Here is a 12930-nt window from a genome sequence, read left to right as displayed (position 1 = left end):
AAAGGGAAGTAGGTCAGCAGATCCGCTATGAGTTTTTTTCTGGCTTCTTCTGTTGGCAGGGGAATACCCAATACATCTGGACTGGTCTGTCATGGACAATATAGAAGCCACCACTTGGAGAGACTAAAGTAGCCACTTACTCCTTTCCCATCATTGACTCAGACACAACATAAGCAAGAATACGCACTATTTATTTCTTTTACAATCCAGGAAACAAAAATAAAAAGGAACATTTTAAATGTTCTGAAGATGAAAAAAAAATACATAAATTACTTTGTTTTTATAAATCATTTTAACTTTTTTTTCCATAAAAAAGCTCTAATCATTTTCCTCTTCCCATTAGTGGCTTGTTTTTGAGTTATTCTGTAACCCCTCCACTACCCACCCTGGCTCACATTGTTTTTCAATGCCCAAACATTATAGGATCCTTTTGGTGGGGGAGGTATTTCCAGATCCCCCTGCCATCACCCCCTGAAGTCTACAAGAGATAGCAAAAGGCACATCTGTAGTGAAGGAATGGAGAAGTGACTCTGACTCTCTGCTAAGAAGCAAGCCTGCAGGGGTGAGAAAAAAAAAATCTTATGACCTGAGCCCACCTTTCTGATGGGTGCCCCACAAATGCTCTGGGTGGGAACTGCTTAAAATAAAACCGCCAAAGCTTAGGGTCACAGATTCTTCCTGTTCAGCATCACTACAAATGGCCCATGGTGGCCCTTTAGCTCAGAGACATGGGGGTAAACTCCATGCCTGGTGCTAAGCAAGGGCACCGTTTACTCAGCATGCTTGGGTGATGAAGAGCCACTGAGAATTGAATGCCACAGAACGCATCACTCCCCTTTTCATTTTAGCTAAATGGAGCTTCCAGGAACAAGACACATTAAATCAGGTTTCTACCAATTAGAAAAGGGAAAGATTAAGTGCCAGATTATACAATAGCACCTCCTCACAAGATACACATACTCAGAACAGGGAGCCACCAGAGCTTCCAATTCAAGAAAAGCCAGCCCCATCCCACCCCCAAGCTGATAAGTATTGCTTTTTTAATTTGTATTCAAAACTGGATAAAAAGCAGTGTGTGGCTGCCTGTATCCAGCTCCATCTCTGTGATCTGCATGCAACCTGTAGTCTAGTGTAGGGAATCACTGGGAAGGCCTCACTTTTTCAGCTGCTTTTGTCCTTGGCAGCATCAGGTGCGAGAGGATTAAGTGGATAAGGGGAAGGGATGATAGTGTGTGTGTGTGTGGAGAGGGGGGTATATTTTAAGGCACTTGGCACCCTCTCCACAGCACCTCACAGTTTCTAGAGAGGGGAAGAGGACAGCTGGTACAGAAATTGAACCTGTAACAACTTCAGTTCTGTTCTTTCCTGGTTTTACCCACTGAAGGCACAGAAGACATTGGGTTTAATAGCCAAAAGAATAGAACACAAGGAACAGAAAAAGGGGCGGCTCAAAAGGAATGCTGTTTTTTTGAGGGGGGGGGGGACTTCTAGTACAGGCTAGCATTTTCCAGGGGAGGCAGTAGGACCCATGACGACACAAAGAGTGCCATTGCTCTCCAGTCACATTCTAGCTTTCAGTAAAGAAGGTATGGGGTGGGGTGGGGTGGGGGGAAGCTCCTCACTCACAAAGGATGATAAGGCACAAGGGGATGTATCTAAGTGCAGCCTTGGAGGGACGTGGAAAGGGGTGCAAACACATCACATCGTTTAACAGCTTCCAAAACTGTAAACTTCAGGATACCACCTCCAAATTATATCTGAAGTTCAGCCTCTATTGGGGGGTGGGAGTAGAGGAGAAAGATCCTATCTCTTGTGCCCCCCTTTTGTGCCAGTATGCTTACAGCAGATATTTAAAACACACAAAAAGCAGAGAATTGACTTATTGACTTCAGTGAATGTGACAGCCCAGCGGCTATGTGGCACAACTCTCCACCCCCCACCCCAGCTCAGAGCATGGGTGGGGCACCACCTCACTATTAACCCAAATTCCAGGCCCCTGTTACTGCAAGACACTTAAGAGGAGGGAAGAGCAGGTTACAACCTGTATGGAAGATCATTTTAAAAATGCACATCTCATCCCTCCAGCCCCCAGCTGCTTCGGTAAAAATAAACATCCCCTTAAAGATACCCAACAGAAAAGCAAGGGGAGAAACACAGGCCTCTTCCTCTGATTGAGGAGCTACCTCAGCCCCGTTTCTAAGCTCTGCAGAAGGAGGTAGGGGAGGCTGAATCTACACTACTACATGAGATTAAAGCTTGCTTTGCACTGCTCAATGAGGTCTCTCTACATGTATTTATATATAAAATTTATGAAGTTATCACTTCCACAGATTTCAGTGCAAAATCATTCTATAATTCCCCAAAAAACATGGCAGAAAACTGCCGATTTGGGAAAGGGTGAGGAGAGCTAAGGGGAGAGTCAGAAATTGTGGCTTTTCAAGTTCATGTTTGTTCCCGTCATCTCCAGGGTTCCATTCGGTTCATTCTCGTTTCACTTTGCTGCGGTGCCAGAGCCCCGTTTTCTCCTGCACGGATCCGAGACCTGGGTTACCCCACCCTGTCCTGCTTGGCTCCGGAGACTGGGGGAGGATGCTCATTCCTGGCTTCCTGCTTTCCTATGTGACCTCCTGCAGGAATGGAGGCATGAAGAGACGTTTCATGGATATATCTAAGGACTGGAAGGGGGAGAAAACAAAAAAGGACATTAAGCGACATTACTGCTGCAAGGGACAGCAGAACTATCTAGTCTGGGAGTTTCCAATAGGAAGGTGGATAAAGCAGCAATAAATAGACAAAGTGATACCCCGAGGATCACAGAGTGTTAAGATTAGAATTTACATCATGGCTTCTCCCAGCTGTCAAACTGGAGGCTCCACACACTGACAGGCATGAAAGAGAATAAGGATGCTATCTAATATGTGAATGGCATACCTCCACAGCCTTTGCCAGGGACTTACTTTGCAGCATTATTCAGAAGGGGCCCTATGTTAGATCTATTTGGGTCCAGAGGTGACCAAGTTTTACCAACTAAAATCAGAAAGCGCTAAGTTTACTGGTAATTAAGGATGAGAAAAGCAAGGCTAAATCCCCCTCTCCAGAGCACAGGAAAGAGCCAGGAGCTGCCACCAAGTAGATTACACTTGGGGGGAACACTTTAGAAAGTCAGCTGGGAAAGACTTTTTTTTTTTTTTTGTAAATCTTTATTCATTTTTGATTCTTACATCAAGTGAATTATAAATAATAAAACAATTTTCACAAATCACTTGTAATTACAATCATATATTCTTATAAAATAAAAATAAATACCCCCCTCTTTATCAATATTCCCATGACCATATAATACATATTCCCCATCCCAACCCAACTATTTTTATAACACTGAATTGCCAAATTTACAGTTGGAGATTATTTTTCCTCAGGATTGTGAAGTTTGTTTTGAGCTTGGGAAACTTGGGAGTTTGCTGGGTTTTAAGACTGTTTAACTTTGGCTCTCATTTTGTCCTGTGTGTCTGTCATAATTAGATTGTAAGCTCTTCTGAGCAGAGACCACCTCTTGCATGTACACTGCCCAGCGTTGCATGCGCCCGGTTGAGCTACAGGAGAAATTAGGTTCTTACCTGCTAATTTCTCCTTTATCGTCCCTCCAGACTGGCACAGAATGGATGCGACATACCAAAGCAGAACCCATCATGGGTGGGACCCCTGAAGGGCTACCACAAGAACACGTTCACTGAACACTGCATCCCGATGCACCTCAATGTCCACACGGTAGTGGCAAACAAGGGCATGGAGAGAAGAGCAAACCGCAGCTTTACAGATTGTGCGGCACAATCAAACTCTCAGTCCAAGAGGCCACCTGACCCTGAGTGGAATGAGCTTTGAGAAAATTCAGATCAGGCTTCTTGTGAAGAAGATACGCTGAAGCAATAGTCTCCTTGATCCAACGTGCAATGGTAGCCTTGGAAGCACCATCCCATTGTTCGCCATCCGGGTCTTGTGGTTCTGGTCGCTCCGGATTGGCCTCGACGGCCGTGGTAACAAACAGAGAATGCAAACATCATAAACTCCAAAACCCAGGAAAAATCCTAGAACAGGGACAGCCTGAAGATCAGAAGGGGCATCCCCCGGGGAACCCCCACCAACTCTTAAACCCAACAAAGGGGAATACGCATGAAATTTTTTTATTATTTTTAAATGTACTCAGGCTGGTCAAAGACAGAAATCCAGCTTACCAGGTACTGAAGAGGCGACCTGCGTATTGGACATAAAAACAGAAGGGTGGGTGTTCAGCATCCCGACAAGCTTTACAAGAAGGAAGATTAGCAGAGGTAAGAAACCTAATCTTTCATTCTTGTACAAGCTCTTGGGATGCTGAACAGATGGGACGTATCAAAGCCATCCTAAAACTAAGGGGGGCCTGATGAGCCCGCCACATGAACAGAAACGCCAAAGACCCGTAGCCGCCACACCAAGCCTGGAAAACCTGCAAAAGGTATGAAAGGGAGCCCACGGGGCCTCCCGACAAGTCTCCATTCCTCAGGAGAGTAAACCTCCACCCCCAAGGGGAGGCTTTTTCGGCACCTCCACATAGGCTGCAGAATTAGCCGCTCGCATCCACGCGAAAGAGAAATCTCGGAAGCAGGCCGACCCCGACGTGCAGGGCTCACCAGGACAAACAGATGGGCCGACAGACGTAAGTCGGTAGTGGCCCCAAGGTATCCCAAAAGACAACTCCAGATAGCCAGAGACCGCAGAACACAGATCCGAGACGTGGAATCTGAAGGAACAAAAGGCCTGCAACTGAACTCCCTGGTTTACGGGGAAAGAAAAAACCACTTTCGGAAGAAAAGAAGGCAGTGTCCTCAAAATCACAGCTGACTCCGCGATGTGGAGAAAAGGATCTCTGCAAAGGGACTTGAACAAACTAGGGGAATGGGCGACGAGATGGCAGATGAAGTTCAACGTTGAGAAATGTAAAGTATTACATGTGGGAAACAGAAACCCGAGGTACAACTATACGATGGGAGGGATGTTATTAAATGAGAGTACCCAAGAAAGGGACTTGGGGGGTAAAGGTGGACATGACAATGAAGCCGACAGCACAGTGCGCAGCGGCCGCTAAGAAGGCAAACAGAATGCTAGGTATAATCAAGAAGGGTATTACAACCAGAACGAAATAAGTTATCCTGCCATTGTATCGGGCGATGGTGCGTCCGCATCTGGAGTACTGCGTCCAATATTGGTCGCCGTACCTTAAGAAGGACATGGCGTTACTCGAGAGGGCTCAGAGGAGAGTGATGCGTCTGATAAAGGGGATGGAAAACCTTCCATATGCTGAGAAATTGGAGAAACTGGGTCTCTTTTCACTGGAGAAGAGGAGACTTAGAGGGAATATGATAGAGACTTACAAGATCATGAAGGGCATAGAGAGAGTAGAGAGGGACAGATTCTTCAAACTTTCAAATAATAAAAGAACAAGAGGGCATTCAGAAAAGTTGAGAGGGTACAGATTCAAAACGAATGCTAGGAAGTTCTTCTTTACACAACGTGTGGTGGACACCTGGAATGCGCTTCCAGAGGGCGTAATAGGGCAGAGCACGGTACTGGGGTTCAAGAAAGGATTGGACAATTTCCTGCTGGAAAAGGGGATAGAGGAGTATAGATAGAAGATTACTGCACAGGTCCTTAAACCTGTTGGGCCGCCGCATGAGCGGACTGCTGGGCACGATAGACCTCAGGTCTGACCCAGCAGAGGCATTGCTTATGTTCTTATGCACGATAAAGCTGAAAGCTCTGACACTCACCGTGCAGAAGTGACCGCCACCAGGAAGACGGTCTTAATGGTAAGATCTTTCAGAGAGACCTCATCCAGGGGTTCATAGGGCGGACGTGTCAGGGAGCATAGGACCAAATTCAGGCTCCACGATGGTAAGACCGTTGTAAGGGATGCCCCAGACTCCCTGCCTCTTGCAAGAACCGGACAATAGCCGGATGAGAAGCTAGAGAGCCCCTGACCGAAGAGGGACCCAAACAGAAGAGGCCCGCAAACTGAACACATAGAGAGGAGACTGCCAGACCCTTCCTGAGGCCAGCTTGCAGGAAGTCCAGAATTGGAGCCACCGACGGAACCCAAAGGGTCTACCTGGAGCCCTGCACACCAATCCGAAAATACCCCCAGGTGTTCGCGTAGGCCGACATCGGAGACTTCCGCTTGCATTGCAGGGGCGTGGCGATAACCGCAGAGGACTAACCCCTGCCGTCAAGGCTGTCCGCTCAAGCGCCAGGCCACAGGACCAAAGTGGTCCGGATCTTGAAGTGCAAACTGACCCTGCATGAGGAATCACTGATGGCGAGGAAGACGCAGACCACTCCCGGAGCACAACCTCACAAGGTCTGCGTACCAATGTTGTCTGGGCCAGTCCGAAGCCACAAGGAATGCCCGTCTCTTGTGCGATTACACCCGGCGCAAAACGTGCACTATCATAGACCACGTAAGAAGGACACACAGAAGGTCCCTCGTGGGCCAAGGGTGAACCAGAGTGTCGAGTCCTACGCCGCCGACCTCTCTATGGCTGAAGAATCTGTCCGCCTTCTTGTTTACTAGGACGCCATCAGATCGAAGGAGCAAAAACCAGCCCGGACATGGACCATGCTCCCTGGTCCAGAGACTGACAACTGAGGAAGTCTTCCCGAACGCCGTTGACACCGGCCACATGAGCCGTGGATAAAGCCAAGAGATGATGGAAAGAGCATCCGAGCCGCCAATCCCAGCCGGGGACTCTTAGCGCCCCCTGACGGCAGACATAGGCAACAGCCGTCGCATCGGCTGAGAATACACAGACAGCCGTCCTGTGAAGATACATTTGGAACCGTAGCGGAGCTAACCGATCGTTCGACCATCAGCTCTCTCTGACTCAGACCTGTACTGGAACAGACATGCAAACTGCTCCCCAATTAGAGAGACTCTTGACTGCAGTCTGTGTCACCCAATCAAAGAATCACAGAGGAAGCCCTGTGGACAGATTGACTGGGGTCAACCACCACAGCATACTGCTGTGCGCCGCTGCCAACCCAGGCAGCAGAATCCCCAGCGCAGCTCTCAGGGAATTCCACCTTTACAGAAGAGAAAACTGAAGAGAGCGCAGGCAAGCTCTCACCCACAGATGACGTCCATGGTTGCCACCATGAGACCCAACACCTGCAGGTAACGCCAGGCCAGCGGAGCCGGGACCGGCAAAATGTCCTGAATCGCACTCCAGAGTTTCAGAAATCGGGATTTTGAAAGAAACACCAAGTTCAGCCCCGTGTTGAACCGGATATCCAGGTGCTCCAACACCTTGGTCAGCACGAGTGATCTATCTTTCAGATAGATCACCCATCTGAGACCTTCTAGCCAAGACACCACTAGGCGAAACGCCAAACGGCCCTATTCCCACGAGGGAGCTCTGATCAGCCAGTCGGCGAGGAATGGATGCACAAACACACCCAGAGATCGCAGAAGGACAGCCACCACCACCATGAACTAGGTAAAGGTTCTGGGTGCCGATGCCAAACCGAAAGGGAGCACAGCCAACTGGAAATGCCTCCCTAGAACACGAAACTGAAGGAACCTCCGATGTTCTGGGAAAATCGGGATGTGTAGATACCCTTCCGTGAGATCCAAGGAAGCCAAAAACTCTTCAGGAGCCACCGCTGTAAACACAGCACGCACCGATACCATCTGGAAATGTGGAACTCGCAAGAATGCATGCACCTCCATGAGGTCCAGAATTTGTCTGTAATCGACAGAGTCCTTCTTTGGCATGACGAAGTAAATCGAATATCTCCAGAGCCCAAGTCGCCCAGTGGAACCGGCTCTAAAGCCGCCAGATCCAGCAACCAGCGCACCCAATCCGGAATGCCCTCGGGAGAGGACAGGGAGAGGACTGCCGCCGGTCGGAAGAAAGGCAGTCGAAGACCTTCCTTGAGTACCTCCAGAACCCACTAGACCGAGGTTATCTTCAGCCATTCCAGAAAGAAGGCCAACAGCCGCCCCCGATCCGGGGAGGCCTCGCCAGAGCCCTTGCGTCATAATTTTATTTTGGAAGGCACTGAAGGTCAAGAATTGGGAGACTGCGGGCACGCTGTACCTCCAAGCGAGGCCTGTAGGAGGCTCCGAAACGCCTTCCTGCCACAGAGGGTCCGGTGTACTGCGATGTACTCCTGAAATGACAAAAATTCAGCCGTCCCGGCCCCCTGGGCGGACGGGAATCAGGGCCAGGAAGCACCTGAGGCTAATGGTCCTGTACACGTGCCATAAGGTCATCCAAACCCTGGCTAAATAAGAGCGAACCTTTGAATGGCAGCTCGCTGAGAGCAGCCTTGAATGAAGAATCCCCCGACCACTGGTGAAGTCATAACAATCTCCTAGCAGAAACTGAATAAGCTCCCAGCGTAGCGAAAACCGTCAAAGTATGATAGAGATTTAGTATGACATGCCTAGGCCACAAAGGAAGCGGCCGCTGCAGCTCGCACCCCTTTCGCAGCAGAATCAAAAAGGCACTGCAAGACAAAATCCAGCTTATGGTCCTAGACATCCGGCAGGACAATCCCACCATCCAAGGGCAAGGAGGTACATTTGGGGAGCTGAGCCACCGCCAAATCCACCCACGGCAGGACTAGGTGCATGGAAAATGCCGAAGCAATGGGATACAATTTAGCCATGGCCCTATCGTACTTCAGGGGATCCTCAAGGGCCCCCCAACCTCCAAGAGCATTTCTGTCGAATCCTCAAAATCCAGAAATGCAGCGGAAAACAGACATGTGGAACACATGATCGAACACTCCGTCTGAACTGCAGTCAGAATCAAGTCCCAATGTCCGCAGGGATTCAGAGATAAAATCAGGAAGGCAACTGGACTTAGCCTGTGCACCATCGGATACTCTACCACATCGTGAGAATCAGCGTTCTGGGAATCCCCGAGATATGCTAGGCTGGTCACGCAGTGGGACCTGCCGAATCGCCGTGCGACCGCAACGGCTTAGAAATTGATGCAGGTACCACAACAATAGCAGGAAGTTGCTGCTGACGCTCAGGCATACCAGCAAGGATCAGATTGACATGCTGGAATCCAAAGGCTGTACAGACTGCTGCACCGCAGTCTGAAAGGGAGACACAGGCATAACCCGCTTTCTCATGAAGGCCTGAGACAACATATCCACAATTTCTGGCGGAAAATAGTCCTCGGCAGCCTGAGCTGATCAGCGGGACTCAGATTTGAAATTGTCTGAAGAACGATGAGACTTTCCCTGGAACTGCGCCTGCGTTTATGCGACAATGCCCTCCTCGCGCAGTTGTGGCGTCCCGGATGCTGGGAATGCGACTCTGGCGGCAATAGAGGAAAGCAGGTACTCTCTGGAGGAGGAAAGTGTGGAATCCACACACTAGAAACGCGCCTGACGGGCCATGGTGCACAGAATACGCGGCTGCGCAACTGCAAGCCATCTGCCGGATTTACAGCATGAATCCATGCCATCCTGTCCTGAGATGGCCATCTGTGAAGTTTGGAGCAAAAATGAAGCTTCTAAGTCCAAAAAAATATAGTTTTAAAAACTTTAAAGAAAATCCAAGATGGCCACTGCATGTGCAGGTTTGACATAAAAACGGCCATTAAAAACGCAGGAAAATGCTAAAAACAGTGATTTTAGGATTTTACAGGTGGGGACCAGGGCATGCAGGGAAACCCCCCAAAACCCTGATTTGAGGACCCCCCAAAATCGGCAAACTCTGTGACTCACAGACACCACACAGAGACATGTGCTGCAATGCATTTAATGGCAGCCAGCATTACATAGTGCAAGCATAGGGAGATCATACTTCAGGAGCTGATTAAACTGGAATGTCAGATCTTCTGGCCACCTCAACTTCCCTGCCACCTCAGATCACAACCATCAGGACCCCTCAGGGAAGACCCACAGCGCGGTTCTGATCCCGGCATACCTCCTCGGAACCGCAGCAGCCTGCGCTCTACCCCTTTGCGGACGAACCAGGGGAGAGATGGCTCCCGAACCTGGAGATCTGATTCAAACTGCAGGCTATCCAGAGGACTTACTGCAGTTTCAGGCTTACAGAGCACCCTCCAGAAGCAGACAAATGTTAACATGTCTGCGATCTCCCGCTGAAAGATCACTCGCATAGAGTTGATCTGCAGCACGTGGGCAAACCCGCGAAAAAAATCAAAATAAGACTAGAAAGTGAAAAAAATCACGAGCAGAATTAAATGTGAAACCAAGCAGTGAAGCTGTAGTAACAAACTGAAGCAAGACAGGAAGCTCCCGGGCAGGTAGCCCAAAGGGGAGGGATCTTTTAGTTGCCCTGCAGCTGAAGCTTATAGAGATACAAGATCCCATCCGTTAAGCATCCCAAGAGCTTGTACAAGAATGGATATATACCTGCTCGTAAAGATTAACCTATACTGGTCTGGAGAGTGCTAAAGAAGTCAGAAATTCTCCAGGCTGGACAGCAAGAACTACGGATTTCAGTGTTTCCATTCGAAAAGATGGAACCCAGAGAGCTCTGTTGACACCCTTCAGATTCAAAATGCGCCAAAAGGACTCCTCTTTCTTGGTTATCACGAAATAAATGGAGTTCTGCAGGTGCAAGTCTCCTGAGGAGGCACTGGAACCACCGCTTTGAGGTCCAGCAACCTGAGCAGCGTCTGCCGAAAAGCCCTCCTCTTCCAAATTGCCTGACAAGGAGAGGAAAGAAAATCTTTCAAAGGACAGGAAAATTATAGAGCATAACCGTCTGGAATCACCTCTAGAACCCCCTGATCCATTGTGATCTCAGCCCACCCCCTACCACTCCATCTGCTGGAGACTGAGAACAGAATGATTGTAGATGGGACTGCACAGCCCACTTGTATTACTGCCAAATGTCAATTTGTTCTCAGTCTCCTACCACTGGCAGAGGAGCGTAAACCCATCCATTCTGTGCCGGTCTGGAGGAACAATAAAGAAATAATAAATTGTTGTTCTAATCTCAATTATACATTTTGGTGGAATTCTTTATGCCATAAATGGAGAGAGCAATTGCTATGCAGAAAGGGACGTATAATAATTTTAAAAAGATCTGGGGACCATTGGAAAAATTTTATAATGAGTAAACATCACTTTCTATGGGAGATTATATTTACACAATGGGAGTGGGGGGTGGTATTAGTAGTATACATTATATTTGTATTTATTAATAGTGTACTATTTGTTGAACTTTTGTTTAAATTACTTTAAGAAGGGTGGGAGGGAGGGGATATATGTTTTTGTTCTAGATGACATGGAAAGGTTTTCAAGTGTTTTATTGAAGTTATAATGGTTGTATTTTTGTGCACTTGTTCTATGATTTAAAATGAATAAAGAATTAAAAAAAAAAAAGTTGTTGTTTAACTTTGAATATTTTTAGTACATACACTACTGATTCCTCTCTCTCAATAGAGAAAAAGACCAAGATCCACCACTACAATAAGAGGATACTGTTTCATTTATATTAGGATATGTATTATAAATGAAATGCACAAATCTTTTTGCAACTGTTCAAGCAGCTTAGGACAACTTGCCCTGCGACTAACCCCTCTTCCCAATCTCACCTGCCCACCAGCGGCGGCCTCTGCAAACAACTGCCCTCTGTACTCTCTCCTGGGAGAAACCCAGCCTCTGCAGTCTCGGAGGTAGATGGCGCTGATTCTGTCCTGCATGCAAGAAAAACCAGAGGAAGAGAAGGTATCTTAGCACAGCCAGCTTTTAAAAATGAGTACTGTGAATCCTTACTTATCTACGAATTAACTGTCAAGTACCTGTCAAATACCCATTTTAACACTTCTTATTTTTGGTTCAATATGACTTTTTTTTATTGGTTTATAATTTTTATTCATTTTACAACTTGCATCAAGTGTATCAAGAAATAACATTTGAATTGAAAGAACATTAATTGAATTGAATTGGATTCTTGTCCAGAAAATAGCTAAGAAAAAAAAATTAAAAAAATGTAAATTGAATCAGGTTGGGCTGACTGGATGGACCATTTGGGTCTTTATCTGCTGTCATTGAAATTGAATAAATTGGAAAAAAAAAATATGACTTTCTAATAGTTGTTGTAACCTGAAAATATAAAGTTTAAATCATCTCACCGTATGGTGCTCTTGATGTATGGAGATTTAACGATCCAGAATGAGGAAGAGTTTTGGGTGAGAGACGAGTATTAAATATTCAAGAAGAGATACTTTGAGATTTACTTTTACTTGAATCCATTTGCTGCCATCTGGTGAAATTTGTGTATCTCTATTTGGAAAGACTAGAAGATTGTTGGCTAACGTTGGATAAAGTGGACAGAAACCTTGCCTTGGTGTCACTTCTTCGCTGCACCATTTGCTAATCAGTGAGATTACTAAAGGCTGCATTATTCTTTCATTACTGTTTGCAACGTCAACATTATTATCTTGAACTACACAAAAACAGAAAGCATTGGGAAAAGGAAAAGAAATGGATACACTGCCATATTAAGATTGGATCTTTTCTAATGCCATATGTTATTTATTTGTAGCATTAAAGGGAAAAGTTGAATGTTTGTTTTAATATCAGATGAGAGGTGATAGACTGTGAGTTCTAGGTCTGTTTATTGAAGTGGTGGCTATCTTTATTATAGACTATTAATTGGCATTTGATATTAGTGTCTAACCCAGTGTTTTTCAACCTTTTTTGGGCAAAGGCACACTTGTTTCATGAAAAAAATCACGAGGCACACCACCATTAGAAAATGTTAAAAAATTTAACTCTCTGCCTATATTGACTATATATAAAGTAATTCTCTTGAATAGGAATCAAATAAACACAAAGAAAGTATTTTATAATTACTTTATTACGAAATAAAAATTATAAAATACTTTATTCAGTGCGAAA

The 12930-nt window shown here is 46.5% G+C and overlaps 1 protein-coding gene across 2 annotated transcripts in view; it reads right to left on the bottom strand.

The window, feature by feature from the left end:
• Nucleotides 1-170: 170 nt before the first annotated feature.
• PPP6R1 (protein phosphatase 6 regulatory subunit 1) overlaps nucleotides 171-12930 on the bottom strand; it is a 178414-nt gene continuing 165654 nt past the window's right edge. For both annotated transcript variants that reach the window (XM_033960861.1, XM_033960863.1), the window contains exons 22-23: nucleotides 11622-11723; nucleotides 171-2675 (exon numbers count right to left, since the gene is read on the bottom strand). In XM_033960861.1, the coding sequence (XP_033816752.1) occupies nucleotides 2669-2675; nucleotides 11622-11723 (109 nt within the window). In that variant the 3' untranslated portion in view covers nucleotides 171-2668. The remainder of the gene's footprint in view (nucleotides 2676-11621; nucleotides 11724-12930) is intronic.

This window comes from Geotrypetes seraphini, chromosome 10, assembly GCF_902459505.1.
Source record: "Geotrypetes seraphini chromosome 10, aGeoSer1.1, whole genome shotgun sequence".
Lineage (NCBI taxonomy): Eukaryota > Metazoa > Chordata > Amphibia > Gymnophiona > Dermophiidae > Geotrypetes > Geotrypetes seraphini.
This window is presented reverse-complemented; position numbering and strand designations above follow the sequence as displayed.